The sequence below is a fragment of the Bos taurus genome, chromosome 1, assembly GCF_002263795.3.
Source record: "Bos taurus isolate L1 Dominette 01449 registration number 42190680 breed Hereford chromosome 1, ARS-UCD2.0, whole genome shotgun sequence".
In the NCBI taxonomy this organism is placed as follows: Eukaryota; Metazoa; Chordata; class Mammalia; order Artiodactyla; family Bovidae; genus Bos; species Bos taurus.
The window spans coordinates 77,665,605-77,689,297 of NC_037328.1; the positions used below are offsets into that span (position 1 = coordinate 77,665,605).

The 23,693-nt window shown below is 37.1% G+C and overlaps 1 protein-coding gene across 6 annotated transcripts in view; it reads right to left on the reverse strand.

Annotated features, from left to right (window-relative positions):
- The window catches only part of TP63 (tumor protein p63), a 301,408-nt gene extending 278,082 nt beyond the window's left edge, over positions 1-23,326 (reverse strand). For 4 of the 6 annotated variants that reach the window (XM_015471963.3, XM_024992026.2, XM_024992021.2 and 1 more), the window contains exon 1: positions 22,925-23,326. In XM_015471963.3, coding sequence (XP_015327449.1) covers positions 22,925-22,986 — 62 coding nt within the window. In that variant the 5' untranslated portion in view covers positions 22,987-23,326. The remainder of the gene's footprint in view (positions 1-22,924) is intronic. The other 2 variants (XM_059886572.1, NM_001191337.1) reach the window with 2 other exon arrangements.
- Between the last annotated feature and the right edge of the window lie 367 nt (positions 23,327-23,693).

Below are 23,693 nucleotides of genomic sequence, written 5' to 3' on the forward strand. Positions count from 1 at the left end.
AAGATCCCCTGGAGAAAAGAATGGCAACCCACTCCAGAATTCTTATCTGTGGAATCCCATGGCCAGAGGAACCTGGTGGGCTACAGTCCATGGACTCGCAAAGAGTCAGACATGACTGAGCAGCTAACACTTTGACTTTGAGACTAAAGATGGCTTTAAAAATTATGACAATATTACTTTCACTTCCACAAATTCTGTAAGTCTATACAAATGTTAACTATGAAATTTATTGCTAACTAATTATGATTTCTTGCTTGAAATCAGTATAAAATTCATTGCAGGGGGCTACATTTCAAGAGCTATCGCATGATCTTTCTATTCAGGTGTTCTCAGTGGAATGTAAAAGCAAAAATTTGGCTTCTCTCCACTAATTCAATTAAGATCCCTTCTAGCTCATCAAGCTGAACAAAAAATTATGTTGAGGGCATGAGACAATGGAAAATAAGAGGACATGACATGAAAGAGTGGGTGTGGGAAATTTTATGTTAAAAAAGCAGAGTCATTACTTTGCCAACAAAGGTCCATGTAGTCAAGGCTATGGTTTTTCCAGTAGCCATGTACGGATGTGAGAGTTGGACCATAAAGAAAGCTAAGCATGGAAGAATTGATGCTTTTGAACTGTGGTGCTAGAGAAGACTGTTGAGAGTCCCTTGGACTGCAAGGAGATCCAACCAGTCCACCCTAAAGGGGATCAGTCCTGGGTGTTCATCGGAAAGACTGACGTTGAAGCTGAAACTCCAATACTTTGGCCACCTGATGTGAAGATCTGCCTCATTGGAAAAGACCCTGATGCTGGGAAAGATTGAGGGCAAGAGGAGAAAGGGACGAGAGAGGATGAGATGGTTGGATTGCATCATCGACTCAATGGACATGGGTTTGGGTGGACTCTGGGAGTTGGTGATGGACAGGGAGGCCTGGCGTGCTGTGGTTCATGGAGTCGCAAACAGTTGGACATGACTGAGAGACTGAACTGAACTGAACTGAGTGTGAGTTGAAATCTCAGTACATGAAATTTCTAAATAAGTAGGTCATTAATGCAAATATGAAAGGACTTTGTGATTTTTAAATTTTCCAACTTATTCTATTGCCCATTTTTTAGGATGTTTTTAGATAAATATTTTTTGAAAAAAAGCCATTGCAACATTGGCATATCTGAGAATTCTAGTCTCTTGGAAGGTAAGCATTGGTAATATATCTCTCCCACAAAGATTCAGCTGAAAAATACTTCTTAAAATTACTTGTCAACTCAATGGAAATAAGTTTGAGCAATCTCTAGGAGATAGTGAAGGACAGAGAGTCCTGGAGTGCTCCAGTTCATGAGGTGACAAAGAGTTGGACATGACTTAGTGACTGAACAATAGCAAAATTATTTTATTCAAAAATAAAACACACACACACACACACACACATATATATATATATATGCTGTGTATATATGTGCTCAGTTGCTTCAGTTGTGTCCAACTCTCTGCGACCCTATGGACTGTAGCATGCAGGCTCCTCTGTCCATGGGATTCTCTGGGCAAGAATACTGGAGTGGGTTGCCATGCCCTCTTTCAGGGGATCTTCCCAACCCAGGGATTGAACCCAGTCTCCTAAGTCTCCTGCATTGCTGGCAGATTCTTTACCTGCTGAGCCATCAGGAAGCTTAATAGCTTTTTACCCTTTAGTAAATATTCTAAATAGTAACCTCGGATACTTTCATGTTCTAATATCAAAGGCAGTAAACAAAATAATCATACTTTATTTCTAAAATAAGTAATTTTCCTGACCTATAGCATGTGAAAGAAAATATAACATCTTGTTTCATATACATTTTCATTTTAATAATCTATATTTTCACTTTGTCATGAATGAACTTTTGTCATTTGTTTCTTTGAAATGCTAATAAATTGAAAAATCAAAACCTTCACATTAACATTTTTTTACTTAAGTAAATATTTCTTATGTTCACTGGGATACTTAGACTGGTTTTGTACTTCAAGACACATTGCTGGCAAATGGAGCTCGTGCTTTCCCAGGTTTAGCTAATAAGCACAAAGTTGTCTCAAGTAAATGGGAGATTATATATCATTTTCTACATATAACAAGTGGACTTCCCAGGTAGCACCATGATATAGAATCCACCGGCCAATTCAGGAGACTCAAGAGATGCAGTTTCAACCACTGGGTCAGGAAGATACCTTGGATTGGGAAGTGGCAACCCACTTCAGTACTCTTGCCTGGAAAATTCCATGGACAAAGGAGCCTGGGGGGTTACAGTCCACAGGGTAGCAAAGAGTCATACATGACTAAGCAGGCACACACACAACTGAACACAAACACACACTCACATTAATAAGAAACATGCATAAATAGAGGATCTAATCATCATTTGATTATTTAATCTCTTTAGCCCTAGGGGAAGGTGGGCTTAAATTCAACCATTTCTTCCCCAAGCACAAAGAACCACATGAAAGACTTGAGATGCTTCTCTCTAACATACTCTTTTGGAGTTAAAATAACAAAGACTCAGAATGTGTTTATATTTAATTCCTGAAAAATATAAGGAACTTATATTATAAAATATAATATATTATATTTGTCTATAGTTGTCTATAAAAATTATAGACAACTAGGCAAGCATCTTATAAATGAAACATTGTTTGGGGCAAAAGGTTTAAGAAAATTACAAGAATTTTTGCTTAATAATTACAGCTCATAAAAGCTATCATACCATATATCCAAAAAGGTCTAGTGGAAGTAGATTCAACAGAGACTTTTGGAATTAGGCTATTTAACATTTTTTTTAATATAAATGTATTTTATAACAGCCTTCCCAGGTGGCTCAGTGGTAAAGAATTCACCTGCCAATGCAGGAGATGTGGGTTTGATCCCTGGGTCAGAAAGATCCCCTGGAGAAGGAAATAGCAACCCACTCTAGCATTCTTGCCTGGGAAAATCCCAAGGACAGAGGAGCCTGGTGGGCTACAGTCTATGAGGTCTCAAAGAGTTGGACATGATTTAGCAACTGAGCAGGCATGCAATTAATAATAAGAATGCCCCCACTGCCACCACAACCAGCAGGTTCCAGGATGTGAAAAGAAATCTATGCTTGTTATGATTCAATTGGCCTACATTTAGCAGATAATTATTGAAAAGAATTTTAGGAGAATTCTATAAGGTAGTTATAATAGTGACATATAATAGGACAACTCAGAAACTGAGAAATAACATGAAATGCCTTTTGTGAGTAAAGCAAAAATAAACTTGATCTCATTGGCAAAGTCACAAAAAAGACAGAAATGATCTCAGGACAAAAACGGAGTGAAATCTAATCATTTATAGTAACATATCTCAAGGAAAAATGTGTAACCAAGGTAGGGTAGAGTTTGTTGCTCATTGTCAGGGCTGAGGAGCAAGAAGAGAGGGTATGTTCTATTGGATCTTCAGCTCCATCCTGGCACATGTATATTCTGGCCCAAGAACACAAGTATCTATATGGTTCTTTCAGTGTGTTTATCTTTATGGAGTTAACTGTATGGAGATGGATATATCAAGCTATCAAATTATTCACTGACCTCCATTTTTCTGCTATGGCATATTCATCGAGCAACATCCTGAATCTATTTGCTATTCTTTACAATATGTCTACAAGAGAAAAATATGCTCATCAGCCAACGGTATTCAAGATGGCCATATTTCCCACTGTAAGAGATGATACCTTGGCTTTCTCATTTTCATCATCAATCCTAGTGTTAACCAAGAAATGATCTTGTGCTAAAACATCAGCTCTCTAAGCTTTCAAGTTTGAGAGCTAGCTTTGAGTTGACATATATTCACTTAGGTAATGTCCTACTGTGGAAACCAGATGCCCTTCTATGGATGACAGCCTGGTCCCAAATAAGGTCCTTTTCTATAAACTTCAACACTTGTATTAGTCATCTTTGGATCATTGATCTAAAATAGTAGTATCATTGATACTACCACTTTTTATCACCTTAGTATAAAGCATCATCAATTCTCATTCAGAACAACAGCCACAGACCTGGTCTCTACAATCTGTTTCCCACATAGCACACAGCCAAAGTAATCCTTTAAAATATAAGACAATAACATTCTTATGAGAGAAAGTCAACCCTTGTACACTCTGCAGCCCTGCTCCCTAACAATTGATCTCATCTTTTATCTCCCCATTTTGCCCACTCTGTTCCAGCCACTCCAGTATCCTTGGAAATCTGGGGGAATTCTCTCTCCCTCAGATTTCTTCCTTATTTTCTTCAGATCTCTCTACTCAAAGGTCACTTTGTCTGAGAGGACTTATTATATGGCATCCTATTTAATGTAACACTCCCTCCAACCTGTCATTATCACTACATACCCCTTATCCTGCCTCAGTTTTATGCAGAGACTCAGCACTACCCAACATATCATGTGCTTATTTGTGAACTAAAGATATTAGTTCCATGACAGTAAGGATGAGTTTTTGTTCATTAGTGCCTGGAATAGGACTTGATGCATAGATGGTACCCAGTACATTTTTAAAATCAAAAGTTGCAAGAGAAATGTGTAATAATAAAGGCTACTTGTTTAGCTTCTAGGAATCTGATCTTGTCTTTGCCCTCAGATTGTTTATCTATAAAATGCAACTAATAATAGCTTTGTGGTTCAAATACTACATTTGAAAGGGTTTTGCATAATTAAACCCCAAATAATTAGAAGAGATTTGGATAAACAAGGTATCCAGGCTTATCACACTGACCAGCTCTGTAACTTTGAGTCAGAATCTTTTTAAGTCTCATAGTCCTGATGAAAGAAAAAGAAACTTCTTTTTTCCATCAGATTTTTTCACTCATTTTAAAGAAACTGTATCTTAGTATCAGGAAAAGCATCCCTGAGTAAGGATTATTAACTGCTTCTCCATAATTCATTCAATCAACAAGTTATTCACTAAGCATCCACATGTGCCAGACTCTTTTCTAGGTTTTTGGGGTAAATCAGGTGACAAAGTCATCAACTATCCTGCCCTCATAAATATCCTTACCTTTCACTATGGAGAGACAGGTATGAAACAACAAACATAAGTAAATGAAGTAGCATTTTGGAAGGTGATGTGTTTTATAAGAACAAAATAGTACAGTGAGGAACTGGGGCTTAGAAATGTGGAAGCAAAGAGGTTGAGGTGGCAATTAATTAAGAGACCATGACATGTGAGCATACATTATCACTGAAAGAATTCTCTTCCTCCTTGGCCTTTATCTTTTTTTTGATCAAAAACTTGATATTATAAATATATTTTGCTTAAAATTATAGAAACTATGTAGTTCCACTGGATTAGTTATTATAATAATAAATATTTGAAGAAATATTGTTGTAAAAACCTTTGAAATTGGTTATTTAATTATTTCATGCAGAAATCTGTAAGCTTCTTATGAAATGGAGTTAATCTCATAGGGTTTCTTAGTACTGCTTTCTTTAAACGAAACACTATTTCCATTGCAAATGAAATAAATAGTAATATCTTTAAAACCCATACCTATTCTTTAGTTCAGTTGTTCTGAAACTTGTGGTTTTTAGTGCAAACTTTTGTATTCTTAAAAACTACTAAAGCAAGGGGTGGAGAAAAGACAAAAAGACAGAGGTGTTTTTTAATATAAGAAAAAGTCCCATTATTTGGTTTTTGCCTTGCTATGGTGGGGCTGCATGCACGATGACCAGGCAACTCTACCTTGGAGGATCAGGAAAATGGCAAAAGGGATGTTAGGTTTCCTAAGAACAACCACATAGAGACTAAAATGACTGTCTAGGCAAACACAATCAATTGATCCTCTCTGTCTGCTTTCTGGATTGTAGTATGTGACTAGAAGAACCACCAAGGAAGACCTGTTGAGCTAGGCCCTCTAAGAGGGAGGTCATTGAAATTAGCTTGTGGGTCCTATTTAATGACTTTGGCCAACCATTTATCACAGAGCTGAGGCATACAAAGAAGTAAGTAATTTTTTCAACAGTTACTCACAGTGTCACCAGAGGTTTCCCTGGTGGCTCAGATGGTAAAGAATCTGCCTTGAATACAGGAGACCTGGGTTCGATTCCTAGGTCAGGAAGATTTCCTGGAGAATGGAATGGCTACCCACTCCAGTATTATTCTTACCTAGAGTATTCCATGGACAGAGGAACCTGGAGGGCTACAGTCCATGGATTCGCAAAGTCAGACACAACTGAGAGACTAACACTTTCACATTTACAATGTTAGAAAATTTTAATGCTCCAGTAAAGACTTGATTTGGGGGATGTCCCTAACTGAGAAAAATTCCAGAATGACAGTGCACTCATTTTTAGCCAGAAGTCTTGAACTGAAGAACCATATCATCTTGGTTGCTATCTGGTTACAGTGACCCTCCTCCTTGAGTACTAAAAACTATCCACCTGCAAGCTGGCATAGAACACACTGGCATCTATTTGTCAAGACTTCTGGAGTTCTTGGAAGTGACAAAATGTGACACAAACACTATTATTTATAGTCTGTCCCTGTTCAATGAAAAGGATCCTTGGGCTGAAGCTGCCAAGAGTAGTATTAGTTACCCAACCTGACAATTTCATTTTAGGGTTCTTGTTGGTTGAGACCGAACAGAGTTCTTTAGGTAGTAAAAATCATGACGCTCCCTTAGGACTGGGTCTTTTAGATCCCAACTGCCTCTGGTTTCCAGTAGTGTTTGCACTACACATGTTCTCAGATGGTTTAGCATGACGAACAAATACATTTTATCCACAAGGGTTGGATAGACTATGGATGTGGCCAGCTAGCACCTCCAGTCTCAAACCCAATTCATTTGCCTTTCTCACTTTCTTCAGCTTTTCCCCCTAAGATTTATTTCTGTTGCTATCTGGATATGAATTCCAATATGTCAGGTTCCTGCCTGCTTTCTGTCTCCTATTTGGTCCTTTATTTGATCTGAAACAATGTATCAAGTGATGGAAAGATGGATAAGGAGAGAGGGGGAGAGAACACAAACATGAAAGTGTAGAACAAAAACATTCCAACTGAAATAAACAATTGTCAAATACCTATTAAGTCCACTACTCAGTATTAGACATGGTATTGACTATCTATTCAGAAATAAGTAAGAACTTAGCTATTTAAGAAAGTAAATATAAATACCTTTAGAGAAGCATACAGTTCTATGGCATATCAGAAAAGAAAAATAAAACATTATTTGTGATGATAAAAAAAGCTTTATTCACTCATTCATTTATTATGCATTTGTAAAGTACCTACCATATACACTAAATGAATAACAAAGTAAACAAGACTATCTCTCCCCTTGAAAGTTTTATAAGTTGGTTCTCAAAGTTCAGTGTGCATCAGAATCTCCTGAAAAATATGTTAAAATACAGGTTGCTGGGCCACAATTCCAGGTTTTTTGGATTTGGTAGGGCTCACACATGGAGAAGGCAATGGCAACCCACTCCAGTACTCTTGCCTGGAAAATCCCATGGACAGAGGAGCCTGGTAGGGTGCAGTCCATGGGGTCGCTAAGAGTTGGACACGACTGAGCGACTTCACTTTCACTTTTCACTTTCAGGCATAGGAGAAGGAAATGGCAGCCCACCCCAGTGTTCTTGCCTGGAGAATCCCAGGGACAGGGGAGCCTGGTGGGCTGCCATCTATGGGGTTGCACAGAGTCGGACACAACTGAAGTGACTTAGCAGCAGCAGCAGCAGGGCTCACACAAGGCCTGAGAATCAGCATTTATATCACATCCTCAGGTGCTACCATTGCTCTGTTTTCAGGATTATGGATGGAGAACTACTTGGTTAGACCAATGCTTGTCAAATTTAGTGTTCATGACTTTATCCCACTTGAGTTCTCATTAAGATGCAAATTTTCATTTAATAGGACTGATGTAGGAGCCCAAATTCTGTAATGTTCCAGGTACCTCACTTTGAGTAGTGAGGGTCTAATAAGTGAACAGACACTTGTAAGGAAATATGTACAAAAGACACTATGAACTGAACTGTAATTGAGACAAACTTTGAAGAAGAGAGAGGTTTTTTGCCGGGGAACCTGTAAGAGTGAACATACAGTACAGGTTCAGTGAAGGCTGGGAGTGTGAGAACGGTGAAGAGACAATAGATTTTGAGCAGAAATAGAAGTGTGAGGTGCTATGATTTTGGACTGTAATAACTTCAGGTAACAAGGAAGTCCAAGACCCAGTTATGTGGGTCAGTAACTAGAGCGGAACAGAAATGAGAGCTCCTCAAGTTGAGGAAGCCAAGGAAATGTGAGCCTATGTTATAGGAAAGACATCAAAAGGATATTGAAGTTTCCAGAGTTGGCATAAGTAAAGAAGAAAATGGAGCCAAGCTACAGAGGAGACGCTCCTAAAGTCAGTGTATTGTCATGGGGTTCAGTAAATCACATTGATGAAGAGGTTTCTAAACACATGAAATTGCTGAGTGATAGTGGGTAAACACTGATCTGAAAACAGTGGTGCTGAATATGAAATATATTAGGTCCATCTCTTGACCTTCTCAATAAAAAGGCTTTGCTTCTACTGAAGAACAACGGGCAATGTGGGTATTTTCAGGGAAAAAATGGCTTTCAGTTAAGACAAGCTACCTGGGGGAGTAAAAGGAAAGAAATGTCAAGGTCAAAATATCACACTGGCAAAAGATATCACATTAGTAGAGTGGAAACAGGAAAATAGCAGAATTAATTTTGGGTAGAGTTGAGAGTACGTGGAAGAGGATTACGTTTAAATCAGTAAATTTCAAAACAGGAATTAGGGAATGAGGGGTTTGTGAGTTACTAACAGCAATGGGGGAGCAAAAGTGGAGATTCAAAATAAACAACAAAAGGAATTAAAAGAGAGTTTTTGAGGTTAAGCGATCTTGAGTTTCCAAACTGCGCAATTCCAGGCTTTCAAAGTTGAATCCCTGTTTGTGAGGTCCTAGTTAGGATGGTTGAAACTCATTTATATCCAGAGGCAGAATAGATTGTTTCCAACATTTTTCCAGGGTTATTTTAACGGTAAAAATAATCTTTGGAACACTTCCTCCATTTATGTATTTATTGGTTGTGCTAGGAGGCTTGTGGGATCTTAGTTCACCCACCAGGGATTAAACCCTGAGCCCACAGCAGTCAAAATGCAGAGTCCTAACCACTGGACTACCAGGGAATTCCCATACTTTCTGTCTTTAGATTCAAACCATTTTTCTAGAATTTAAATAGTTTTTAGTGTTTCTAAACATTAAAAAAAAATTAGGACAAAAATCATCCCTACACAGATGCCATGCTCAGTCACTTCAGTCGTGTCTGATTCTTTGAGACCCCATGAACTGTAGCCTGCCAGGCTCCCCTGTCCACGGAATTTTCCAGGCAAGAATACTAAAGAGGGTTGTCATTGCCTTCTCCAGGGGTCTTCCCAATCCAGGGATCAAAGCCGGGTCTCCTTCATTGCAGGCAGATTCTTCACCATCTGAGCCAGTAAGAGTCTACTGAGAATTAAGGTATGACTATAGAAAAATAATGCTGTGGTAATCAGGAGCCTACCTATCTCCACCAGTGTCTAGCCATTGTAACCTGGGCAGATTACAGAGCCTCTCTGTGCCTCAATGTCTTCATCTGTAAAGATAGAAGCTATCACCTATACTTACTATGTGCCAGTTGTTGTCTTTAAGTCCTTTGTGAAATTCACTCATTTAATTCTCAAAGCCACTCAGTCAGATAGGTAGACTATCATCATGCATGAGAGAACAAACACAGAGATTGCTAGGAGATCTAACTATTGGCAGAGAATTTGATTGGCAGGATTGGCATCCTGGTCACTAAATCCAGCCTCTTAAACATTATGCTGCTGTCTCTTGGGTAGCAATAGATAATACTAGTAAGTACCTCTTAAGGTAATTTGAGAATTAAATGAGTAAAATTAAATATGTAAAGTGAATAGCTACATAATAAGAATTCCATAAATACTCGGTATTTAGTGGTTTCTGTCATCCTCATTTTCTAAAAATACAGGATTAAAAGTTGAAATCTTAGAAAATTTGTAATTTTTATAATTATCCTAGTTAATGAAAAAGTGTTAATTAAAGTACATGTCATCTATTAAATTAGCAAATTTTTAAAATAATATCTAAACAGGAACTCCAGAAAAATGTATAGACATACCCTTGTAAAGAGCAATATTTTCCAAAAACTTGAAAAAGTATATACACTTTTATATGCCCATCCTCTTACTTCTTAGGTGGCAGCATATTCTGGGTGAAACAGCAAAGTGTTTAGATTAGATAGTCCTGGTTTAAATTCTGACTCAGATAAAAATGAAAATACAAAGACTTCCTTCCACATACTAGTTAAGTCATCTTGGTTAAGTTAATTATTTTTTTGAGCATCAGTCTCTCGTCTACAAACTGGGTCTCTTGCATTGCAGGCAGATTCTTTACCATCTGAGCCACCAGGGAAGCCAGTTGGATTTTAATTCCACTCCTACTTTCTAGCTCTGAGGCCTTGGCAAACTTAATTTCTCAGTACTTAGTTCTTCATTTGTAATACTGTCTAAGTCATCAGGGAAGCCCAACATTGGTAGATTATACAGTAATTTGTATAGATTGAGCATGTGTTAGTTTGCTTTCTTTAAATATTTGTTTCATTAAATGATCCCAAGAAAATAAGTTTAAAAGGTGGCTATATACTATTTTTAATTTATAATAGCCAACCTAAATGTCCAATAAAGGAAATAAATGTACTATAATAATTTGCCTTAATATGATATAATTCTTATGCATTACTTATATATTTGATAAATACAAAATGTATGGAATGTTCAGTTCAGTTCAGTCACTCAGTCATGTATGATTCTTTGTGACCCCATGGACTGCAGCATGCCAGGCTTCCCTGTCCATCACCAGCTCCCAGAGTTGCTCAAACTCATGTCCATCGAGTCGGTGATGCCATCCAACCATCTCATCCTCTGTCATCCACTTCTCCTCCTGCCTTCAGTCTTTCCCAGCATCAGGGTCTTTTACAGTGAGTCAGTTCTTCATATCAGGTGGCCAAAGTTTTGTAGTTTCAGCTTCAATATCAGTTCTTCCAATGAATATTTGGGACTGATTTCCTTTAGGATGGACTGGTTTGATCTCCTTGCAGTCCAAGGGACACTCAAGAGTCTTTTCCAACACCATGGTTCAAAAGCATCAGTTTTTTAGCACTCAACTTTCTTTATGGTCCAACTCTCACATCCATACATGACGACTGGAAAAACCATAATTTTGACTAGACGGACCTTTGTCAGCAAAGTAATGTCTCTGCTTTTTAATATGCTGTCTAGGTTGGTCATAAGTTTTCTTCCAAGGAGCAAGTGTCTTTTAATTTCATGGCAGCAGTCACCATCTGCGGTGATTCTGGAGGCCAAGAAAATAAAATCTCTCACTGTTTTGTTTGTTTCCCCATCTATTTGCTATGAAGTGATGGGACCAGATGCCATGATCTTTGTTTTTTGAATGTTGAGTTTTAAGCCCACTTAAAACTTTTTCACTCTCCTCTTTCACTTCCACCAGGAGGCTCTTTTGTTCTTCTTTGCTTTTTTCCATAAAGGTGGTGTCATCTATATATCTGAGGTTATTGATATTTCTCCCTGCAATCTTGATTCCAGCTTGGCCTTCATCCAGCCTGACATTTCACTTGATGTACTCTGCATATAAGTTAACTAAGCAGGGTGACAATATACAGCCTTGACGTATTTCTTTCCCAATTTTGAACTAGTCCGTTGTTCCATGTCCAGTTCTAACTGTTGCTTCTTGACAGGCATACAGATTTCTCAGGAGGCAGGTAAGGTGGTCTGATATTCCCATCTCTTGAAGAATTTTCCATAGTTTGTTGTGATCTACACAGTCAAAGGCTGTAGATGGTTTTCTGGAATTCTCTTGCTTTTTCTAAAATCCAACAGATGTTGGCAATTTGATCTCTGGTTCCTCTGCCTTTTCTTTTTTTTTTTTTTTTGAAACTAAATAGACATTTCTCCAAAGAAGACATACCGATGGCTAACAAACACATGAAAAGATGCTCAACATCACTCATTATTAGAGAAATGCAAATCAAAACCACAATGAGGTACCGTTTCACGCCAGTCAGAATGGCTGCGATCCAAAAGTCTACAAGCAATAAATGCTGGAGAGGATGTGGAGAAAAGGGAACCCTCTTACACTGTTGGTGGGAATGCAAACTAGTACAGCCACTATGGAGACAGTGTGGAGATTCCTTAAAAAACTGGAAATAGAACTGCCATATGACCCAGCAATCCCACTGCTGGGCATACACACCGAGGAAACCAGAATTGAAAGAGACATGTGTACTCCTCTGCCTTTTCTAAATCCAGCTTGAACATCTGAAAGTTTTCAGTTCATGTGCTATTGAAGCTAAGCTTGGAGAATTTTGAGCATTACTTTGCTAATGTGTGAGATGAGTACAATTGTGTGATAGTTTGAACATTCTTTGCCATTGGAATGAAAACTGACATTTTCCAGTCCTGTGGTCACTGTTGAGTTTTCCCAAATTTGTTGGCATATTGAGTGCAGCACTTTCACACCATCATCTTTTAGGATCTGAAATAACTCAGCTGGAATTTCATCATCTCCACTAGCTTTGTTCATAGTGATGCTTCCTAAGGCCCACTTGACTTCGCATTCCAGGATGTCTGGCTCTACATGAGTGATCACACGATCATGGTTATCTGGGTCATGAAGATCTTTTTTGTATAGTCTTCTTGTATTCTTGCCACCTCTTCTTAATATCTTTCAGTCCATACTGTTCCTGTCCTTTATCGAGCCCATCTTTGCATAAAAGTTTCCCTTGGTATCTCTAATTTTCTTGAAGAGATCTCTAGCCTTTCCCATTCTTTATTTTCCTCTGTTTTTTCCATCTATCACTTAGGAAGCCTTTCTTATCTCTCCTTGCTATTCTTTGGAGCTCTGCATTCAGATGGATATATCTTTCATCTTTTGCCTTTCACTTCTCTTGTATTCTTGGCTATTTGTAAATGTCCATATTTGTATATGGAAAGTTCTTATGTAATTTATATAATAAAATATTGAAATTATTTTATGATTATATGTTAAGTATAAAAATTATGGAGCTAGAAGGTGATATGGAAAACAACTGTTTTATTAGATTTGTTTTGCTGGCTTCTAATATTGTTGAGAACATGGCATTTGTCTGATAATTTTTGATATCATTAATATCAAATCACAAGTACTTTTATCTGAGTGTTTCATTTGAGAATACCTAAGGTGCTCTGACATTTATCTTCAAAGATCTTCCTTTATCCTGGTCTTAATTCAGATAAAGCTAAAAGATCTATAGTAAAAACTGATACTTAAAAACCTTGAATTTTTAAATTTATTATTATGTATTAATTTAGTAAATATTTACTGAACATTAATGAATATTTTTTTCATTTCAAATAAGCTTAGACATTTTAAGACTTTATAATTTCCCTTTTTCTATTCCTCCTTGTCACGCCAACCAACAGTATTTATTAATTTATTTAAATATTTGCTAATTTATAAAACTCCTTCAAAATTTGCTTGGCAAACCAGATAAAAAAACACTTTTCATAAAATCCATATGTTACATATTTTGTCAGTTTTATTGGGTGTTTTTCTTTTTGATAGTGGCTATCATAATTTCTCTCACAAACTGCCCTAAATTTACTTTTGCAGAGCAAAGTTTAACTATTTTTTTAAAGTGTTTTGTGGTATTTAAGCTTTCTCAGGTATATTCTGTCTTCTCAAGAAGTGAAGGTATATAGAACATCTATTAAAAAAGGAAAAGTAGGGAGGGGAAATGATTCAAGATTTTGATGTAAAAATTATATATACATTTTATGTGGAAAGATAAGGTGGGTCCTCAAATGACAGAAGAGCAAGCAGTGCTTTCAGAGACAAGACTTTCACTCGGTGAAGACATGATTTAACCTAAGGGTCTATCAAATGTGTTAGTGCAAATGTAACACCTAGGATGGCCTACCTTCACACCAGTGCTAACATGAAGCGAAGTCATCCACCGAGAGCTCTTCACTAAGCTGAAAATATTCATTCAAGCCATATCAACCTCTACAGTATACTACAAAATAGATTATGCAGGTGCAAAGACTTATCATTTTAGATAGTATCAACTGGGATCCTGAAAAAATTCATTAGTTTGAAAATCCTATAAGAAAATTTTTCACTCATTGCCTGAGATAAGAGGGTTTAAAAGAAAAATAAAATGGAAACATACATCTTATTAGCACTTTTTATTTAGGGGAGGTTGTGATGAAAAATTTGGAAGAAAGTGAGCTTTCTCATGGAAAGTTTCAATGAATAAAATTACATAGTTAAGAAGTGACACTACTAAGTTCAATCATAAAAACGGAAGTTCCCTGAGTCAGAAAGGAAAAAGAAAAGCTAATGCTGAATTTCAAATAAAAATAATTAAGACTTGATTTTTTTAAGGAAGCTCTAAAAATTGACCACCTTGATGAAATGTCAAATGTATTTGGAGGATAAATTAAATTCAATCAATAATCTTAAGACATAACATACTTAACTTAAGAAACAAAAGTGTTGATCGCAGCATTATCCCCACCATGAATTTGTATGTATTCTATCCAAATCTATACTGCCTCAATCTATACCATTATACTTAAAACAAAAGAAAACAAACAGCCAAACAACCCAACAACAACAACAACAAAACCCTTACATTGAAAATCTACTCTAGGTAACCATGCAGCTGATTAAATTGTCACAACAATTTTCAGTTTTGTACTTCTCAACTAAAAATGCTTTATCAGTCTTATTATTATGATGCTGGCATTGCCCTCAATTATAAAAGAACTGCTTGAGTTAATGGAAAGTGAGAATGGGTGTTTGCTATTCAACTTGATATATTAAGTTTGCTCATTTGAAACAACAGAAAAAGGTATAAGAGATTAGAAAGTGGCAAGGAGATTTTTGAGTCCTTATAATTTGACTTCTAAGCTTAATGATTTCATTCTGAACTTCAAAGAGGCTAATTTATAATAAAAAGAGAGACAGATATAAGTGGAGAATGGAAGGCAAACAATAAGAATCGAGTGACAATCCTCTCCCTCTAAATTATTCCCCAAATATTATGGCTTAAGGTAAAACAGAAATGTTAATAACTGTCATTTCCCAAACCGTGAAAACCAAAAAGTACACATCACCCCATGTCCATGTCTCATCCTATTTTAAATGGAACAAAGTGACTTTCAGAGGTTGGGAAGTGCATAATTACATAGACTGGAGTCTTTGGACTTTGATCATAATTATAGTGCTTTATCCATCCATCACTTGTTGCTTGAGGACTATTTCTTGGTGAATTCTTTAAAGGAGATAGAAACCCTGTCAGGACAAATTTGAGCTGCAAACAGCTAATCAAAAACTTGGCTCTCTTGACTTGAAACAGATTGAAAATTGCCACTTTAATCTCACAATCCATTTGGCTTTTAAGTAGAGTGAGAACATGAAGTCTCTTTTTGGAAAGGCATGCATCTCCCATTGTTCATATCACTGGGTACCTTTTTATGAGCTTCAACTGGGATATTCAGTCCAAGTTCTCCTCCCTGCATAGAGTGGTTCTCAAAACTGGGTGTGTATACAAGCAAATCTTCTGGGGTGCTCGATAAAAATGCTGCATTTTGCATGCCTTCCCCTCATGCTCAGTTTCTCAGAGGGTGCCATCAGTGTAACTGGAAACCTAAAATTAACTGGGAACCTTATAGCACAGAAGGCCTACAACTATTTCCCCCCGAGTGGTCTGAGAAGTACATGAATCAAAATTATTTTTGTTTACAGTGAAATTCCAAGGCTCCAGATAGACTTACCAAGTTATAGTTTCAGGTTTTTGAGTCTCGGCTCTCTGAATTCCTAACAGCATCAGAAGTGAATGTACATATTACTGAGTTTTCCTGAGTGTGAATTTGGGTGTCAGTTTCAGTTACTTCCTGAAAGTCAAATGTATTTCCCTAAAAACCTTTTTGAGGAACCTTAACAGAGGCCTCCCTAGTAGCTCAGTTGGTAAAAGAATCTGCCTGCAATGCAGGAGACCCAGGTTTGATCCTTGAGTCAGGAAGATCCCCTGGAGAAGGAAATGGCAACCCACTCCAGTACTCTTGCCTGGAGAATTCCATGGACTGAGGAGCCTGGCAGGCTACAGTCCATGGGACAGCAAAGAGTCAGACAGGACTGTGTGACTAACTTTCACTTTTCACTTTTTTTCAACAGATGCTACTAACCAAAGTCACTTTTCCAACTTGCAGCCTTCATGGTGGGTGCTTTGTATTTGCAATTCTCAGGCTGCACATCCAGGGCCTTCTACCCTCTCTTGTACCTCACTGTAGTATTTCGATGCATGAAGTTCTTCCTTAAAGCCCTGAGGTCTAGGACTGTATCCTACTCATACCGTTTATCTTTCCCACTCAGCACCAAGAAAAATAGATAAGCTCATGAAATATTTTAGTTAAACAAACAAATCAAAACAAAACAAAACAAAAAAAGGTTTAGGTTCCATATCTACAATTTGATGATAAAAATTCATTACCTAGTGAATTAGTTTCCTATTGCAGCTGTAACAAAATGTCACAAACTTGTGGCTTAAACCAACCCAGATGTATTATCTCACAGTTCTGCAGGTTGGAAGCCTGAGACAGATTTCACTGGGTTGAAATCAAGATGTTGGCAGGCCTGTGTTCCTCCTGGTGGCTGTTAAAGAAAATCTGTTTCCTTGCTTCTTCCAATTTCTAGAGACAGCCACCATTCCTTGGCTCCTGATCCCCTTCCATCTACAAAATCCATTGAATCTTCGCTCACCTCATATCACTTTGACTTTCGACCTCCCACTTTCACTTTTAAGGAGTCTTGTGATTATATACCACTTGGATAGTCCAAGATAATCTACCTATTATAAGATCAGCCGATTAGCAGCCTTAATTCCATATGCAACCTAATATCTCTTTGCTGTGTAATATAACATATAATCATGTGTAATATAACATAGTTCCATAAAAAACTAAAAATAGAGCTACCATATGACCTGCAGTCCACTCCTAGGCATATATCTGGAGAAAAACATGATCTGAAATGATACTTGCATTCCAATGTTCACTGCAGCACTGTTTAAAATAGCCAAGACATGGAATCAACCTAAATGTCCATCAACAGAGGAGTGAATAAAGAAGAATCTAAATCTTCTAAAAAGAAATAATCCAGATAAACTTATAAAACAGAAATAGACACAAAGAATTCAAGAACAAGCTTATCCTTCCAGGGGGAAGGATGGGGGGAAAGGATAGACAGGGAGTTTGGGATGGACATGTATGCACTGCTATATTTAAAATGGGAGGCCAACAAGGACCTACTGTATAGCACATGGAACTCTGCTCAACATTACATGGCAGTCTGGATGACAGGGGAGTTTGGGGGAGAATGGATACATACATATGTACTGCTGAGTCCCTTTGCTATTCACCTGGAAGTATCACAATATTGTTAATCAGCTGTACCTCAATACAAAATAAAAAAAGAAGACACGACTGTTGCTAGAGACCATTATTTTGCTTGCCTCATCTGTCCTGCTGAATCAGCTACATAACGTGTTGAATAACACTTTGTTACTCATAAAGTTCTATATGGATCTAATAAAATAGTATGTTCTGTGGTAGAAAGCATTGAATGGGGGAGAGACTTGGATTCTAGGCTTGGTTCTGCTACTGTTTTTGTATGTGATTTTAGGCAAGTCCCTTAACCTCTCTAGGTTTTAAATTTCTCAATTCTAAAGCAGAAGAATGGAGATAAATCAACATCATGGGGCAGGACTCATAATCATCTTTGTGCTTAAAGATCATACAGAGTGAAATAAAAGCTAGGTATGCCTGCATGAGGACACAGTTGTTGCTGGGAAGGAAATTCTAGTTCACCAGTGTGCTGTACACACACTAGTTGTTGTTTAGTCACTAAATCATGTCCAAATCTTTCGTGACACCATGGACTGTAACCTGCAAGTCTCCTCCATCCATGGGATTCTCGGGGCAAGAGTACTGGAATGAGTTGCCATTTCCTTCTCCATGGGATCTTCCTGACCCAGAAATCGAACCTGCATCTCCTGCACAGCAAGTGGATTTTTTTTTTTTTTTTTTTTTTACCGTTGAGCCACCAGGGAAGCCCCTATATACACAACAGTAGAACCTAGAAGTACACTAAGTGGATGCATTTAAGAGTTTAGTGGGTTATTATTTAATTCTCAGCATTTTAGCTATGAACAGTAGACTAGAAGTTGTTATCCCTAGGTAACTTATCAGGAAACTTTGATTTGGATGGCTAAAGTGGGTTCCATGAAAGTCACATGATCAGTTAGTGGTGGCGTTAAGACTATTACCCAGATCTTTTGGTAAGTCCTATGTGCCCTCAGCTGACACACTTCCCTGCCTCTCTGCCATTTAAATGCACTCACAGTTCAGGAGCTGTGTACAGAATTATAGAACATTTTACTCTTGGCTAACAACAGTGGGTCATAAAGGTCTTTTGACATTTATTCTAGTGAAAATTGTAAGGGTTGGAGGCAGATTTTTCTTGACTACAATTGGGGACTACATTAGTCCCTGTTGATAAACTGCATCTTTATTGTACTTCATGAATCAATTCTCCCTGCCCTCTGCCTTTCTTCATTTCAAGTACTGATGTAAAAGCTATACAGATTGCAGCATGTTGGCTCATTCCTTTCAGTCAGACACAGAAACTGAGTGATTATGGAACTGGCTAAAATTAATGGATTAGCTGTATTAAAAATGGTTTGCTCGTTGAAATGGATGGATACATCCTAAAATGGCATCAAAATTATATTATTAAATGATGTATTAATTTTCAAAGTCTCCACGTGTACATAAAGAACACTATGGGCACATTTTTCATTTTTCTACTGGATGTGATCCTGAAAGGAAAAAGCATTTGAAAAAAGTAAATTAAGAGAGATTAATAAAGGGCCTATTGATGAAGGGAGAAGAGATACGGTATGACTTTTTGGAGTTAGCAGTGACTAGAAATTGTTACACCCCTAAGTTTGAAGGAAAAGGAGAGTAGAGAGAAGTTACTCAAACTCAAGATACCCAGACCTGTGGTAAGAGCCCCTGTAGACCTGCAACTTTTAGTGGAAAACCCCACGGAGAAACAGGGAAGCATAAACCCCCAATTCATCCTCTTCCTGTCCTTTGATCTCCTGCTAGAGGTACCCACTGATAGAACCCAAGAGAAAACAGAAGAGAAAGGAACTGCTTCATAAGGAAGTCTTCATAAGTCAGCTTCCTGGGATTCAGAACAAAAGGATATAGGACGGATGTGGAGAAGCAAATTGAAGACACTCTACACAAATACTGCATCTGTCTTTATGAGATGGTATTTGACAAATAAAATGATCCTCCACTGTAAATTCATTATCATCCACAGCCCTCCTTGTCCTTTGGGATATATTTAAAAAACACAGTTTAAAAAATTGACCTTTAAGCCAGTAAAGCATAAAATTCACAATCAATATGTAATTTACACAGGAAATACTTCTTACTCATCCATAGAGTACTTTAACAGTTTAAACGTCTTTGAGTAGAGGGTGACGGGAAAAAAAAAAAACAAACAAAAAAAAGAAACAAAGAAACAAACTCAAAATCATTTTACCAGTGGTTCAAATTGTAATGTTTTACTTTCTCTTATTTTAGTCCTCAGCTATCATAATGTTTCAAAATTTAATCTTGATTCCTTTTTATCATTTTAACTGGTTAATCTTCAAAATGACATTTGGAGGAATTCAATCTTTTAGAATTACTTGGTTAAAGAGATCTATGTTAAAAATGAGGTGGCAATTCCAAAACTAATTATGAAAAAAGGCCCAAATTATAACCCAAATGATAAATTAACAAAATTTAACTCCTAAAATGCTAAAATTTAGATTCATTTTGAATATTTACAAATAAAAAATAAACAGAACTCATTGATTATGGTTTTAATTTATAAGGAAATGGTATTTTACCGTTTGGCTCTTGTTTATTAATTTCCACAATTTCATCTATTTTTTTTAACAAATTAAGGTAGCAATAAAGTCACAAAACTGGTGATTTGTCTACCTTTTCCTCTTGTATATAGCTTAGATAGTTTCAGTATCTTTCCATATCTTTGATTTTCAGAAAAGTTTTTGTAAAAACTACAGTAAATTAGCATCCACATCAGAGCACAACCAAATGCATAATATGTTAATATGTTCAGGTGCAAAGGGCAAAAAAAGCAAAAAAAAAAACTTAGAAATCTAAATTTTAACCGAGAGAATGATTACCATCATACTTTGAAATGTATATTAAAACTGGCTTTTGGGGAAATGGCATTAACATTCAGTAATAAATGATAATAGCAGCTCTCATTTATTGTATTCTTTGATAAAAGGAAATTCATGCATTAAGGTAGCTTACAGCTAAAAATAACAAGAAATCCTGTTCTTTCCTTTTATGAAAATTCTCTTTTATAACTTTTTTCTAAAGACAAGGTCAGGAAAAAGACAAATTTAACTATGTAGATGACTATGATTATGGAATGATTAAATTTGGTCTTACTTAAAATAGATTTTGTAAACTGAGAACTACAAGGATTGTCTGCTTAGAAAAACCAGCTCAAACCCATTCACTCCTGAGGAATCAAACAGGATATTGTTTGATTCTTTCTTATAGTGATATTCCAGTTATTCATTCATTTATTCCCTAAACAGTCTAGACAGAAAAATATAATAATTCAGAACTTGAAATATCTGACAGTGGTTAAAAATATGAGGAAAATGTTCATTATTAAATACGTAAGTATTGTAGAGTTAAACATTACAGCCATACCTTGTTCATTTTTGTATTTCCAGTGCCTTGATCAGAGTAAGTAGATGGTTGGCAAGGAACATTTTTCTTTAGTTTATTTTCCAATTAAGTTTTAATGACAAATGGGAAGTAGATAATCTTACCTAAAACAATTTATTTGGCAAATAAATGTTCACTGATCACTCAGCACCACCATCTCACAGCTGCCCAACATGAACCCCCTTTCCCCAAAAGTGACTCTTGCCATTAAGTTCAGAGATTCAGCAGAATTTAAAACATTTTTAAAGTACTATTATTATTTTAAATTTTACAGTCTGTCAAAAATTGAGATGATATTTGCTCCATCAACGGGCAGGTTGGTAGGACACTCTGAAAAGCAATTTCCTTGTGTATTCATATTTACAGGCTTCCCTCATCAATCATTAGAAATACACCTGGACAGAGGTCTTCGTGACTGACATGCAGGTTGCTAGTCGATAGAAGAAAGTTTCTTCTAGAGCTGAGGTAGATCCAAGCACCTACTTTAAAAAAGATGTCCTCAGGGGACACATTATACAGCTAATGTTTCACCAGAATTATCCTCTTAGAAATATTCTTCCAAAGATTTTATTGAAGTATAAAATGTTGAGGCTGGAAAAATTTTGAGAACTAGAAAATCTTTAATATTTCTCTCTTTATCCACTCACTCCACAATGCCAACAAAATCTTATATAAGAACATGAATTCTAGAGCCATTCATTTTTGCTACTATTGTTTGCAATGCACAGCAAGGCAGGAATCAAATCACCACACACATTTCTCACTTCAACCTGGAGAACAACGAACTTGCTTTCTCTCTTTCCTTTTTCTTCTTTTCTTCTCTTACTCTCTCCACCATTCCATTCACGTTTCTCCCTTTCTTTCCTTCTTCTGCCTTCTCACACAGTCCACCAGAAATATCACAGGGAAAGAAGTTGCGTTCATAGGGTTGGCCAAAAAGTTCATTTGGATTTTTGTGTAAGATGTTATGGAAAAACCTGAACGAAATTTTTGGCCAACACATCGTCTACATTATTGTTTACATGGTAATAACTCATATTAATAAAGAAAGATCACATGGCCTCTTTAATTGCCTGGGCAATTGGACAGTGAGTCCTGGCCAGAGAACCTACTCTGCTGCTGAAGTGATTCTCTCCTAGGCACTCGTGGTGAATGACAAGTTAACCCTTTTGGAACCACACCGTTTTCAACAGCCAGAGGACCTCCCTCATTAGTCTCAGAAAATAAAGTATGACATTCCAACATCAAATCTCATGCTGTTAAATTAACAACATCACACTGCTACATACGACTGGAATATTTCCCATAACTTTATGACTGGAAAAACACTGTTCAGATTTCATTTACCAGTTTAAAAATAGCAGCCTCTAATTTGAAACACGTACACACACACACACACTGTGCACACTCACTAATATTCCCTCTTAGTGCTAGGCAAACATTACTTCCTATAAGCAGAAATACAATTCAGGATAATTATAAGTTTTAAAAGTCGGATTTGTCAAAAGATGATGTTTGTTTTGAAACAAATCAAGAAGAAAATATGCTATAGAGCCAAAATGACAAGCCACAATCTGTTTAGTATAACAATGGCTATTTATCTATTTTTTATTGCATAAATCAAAATTATTCTGTGTTTATTTTGACTTGAAGATCACTCACAGTCTATTATGTCCCTGTCCAATGAAATGTCTTCTACTTGGGTGGGTGAGTGCTGAGCCTGGCAAATAACAGATTTTAAACATCTTAAAATGGTGTGACAATTTTCTGAGACATCATGGGAAGACTGTCTTCAGACTTTGTTACTTTGTACATTCAGATAGGAACTAAAAAGGAAACCTAGAAGAGATGCCCACAGACCACTTTAAGTCCACAGAAAGTGCAAAATAATATCACTGTGCTCATAAACAAAGAGAGGCTGCTCTTTGAATACAGCAGAAACACTCATCATACACAAGGCATTCCAATTAAATTTTGATAGAAGTTTATCTCACGTTTAAACTCACCGCTGGATGTAAGGGTCGGGACAGTACTGTAGGGTGGCACACCGTGAAGTTTCAAAATTCATTTCCTTCACCTCTCTTTGATATCAATAAATGGAGAAAAGTATATAACATATACACATATACCTGTGTATGCATAGATATCGAGCCAGGAGGCTCAAAGCAATAGGGTCAAATGCTATCAGACATAGACGTGTAGACACTTTCCCCCTTCACACATATTTGAAAAGAGGCGGAGCGTTTCTCGATTTGAACCAATGAGATTCATCAAGTGATTAAAACACCAGAAACAGTCGAATCTTACCAGCTGGGCATCCTCTCTAAAGTTGTTCTTCCTTTTCTACTACGGCTTTAGAGTCCTTCATGTATAGTGGCCACACTCGTTGGCAATTTGGAGTCATCTCTGAACTTCTGGTCTCTCTGGTGATTGGATGCTGGCATGAATGGCATCAGAGTTTAATTTCAGCAGCCAGGACTTTCACAACAGAGCAGAGCTAATGAATGTCCACCCTGCTCCAACTAATTAATGCTTCCTCGTATCTGCATACTGATTTAATTTGAGGACTTCTGTGACTGCTTCTGGAACTAAGTATTTCACAGAGCTGCTTAGGGAGCTTTTTTTTTTTTTATCTTCTTCATCTCCACCTCTCTGTCCTCCCCTCCCCCCCCCCCGCCCCCCTTCATTCTCCCTTTCAGCCAACCGCCTGTTGTGGTCACAATCTCAAATAGCAAAGACGGGGAAATTCCTTGATTATATTTAACCTAGAACTCA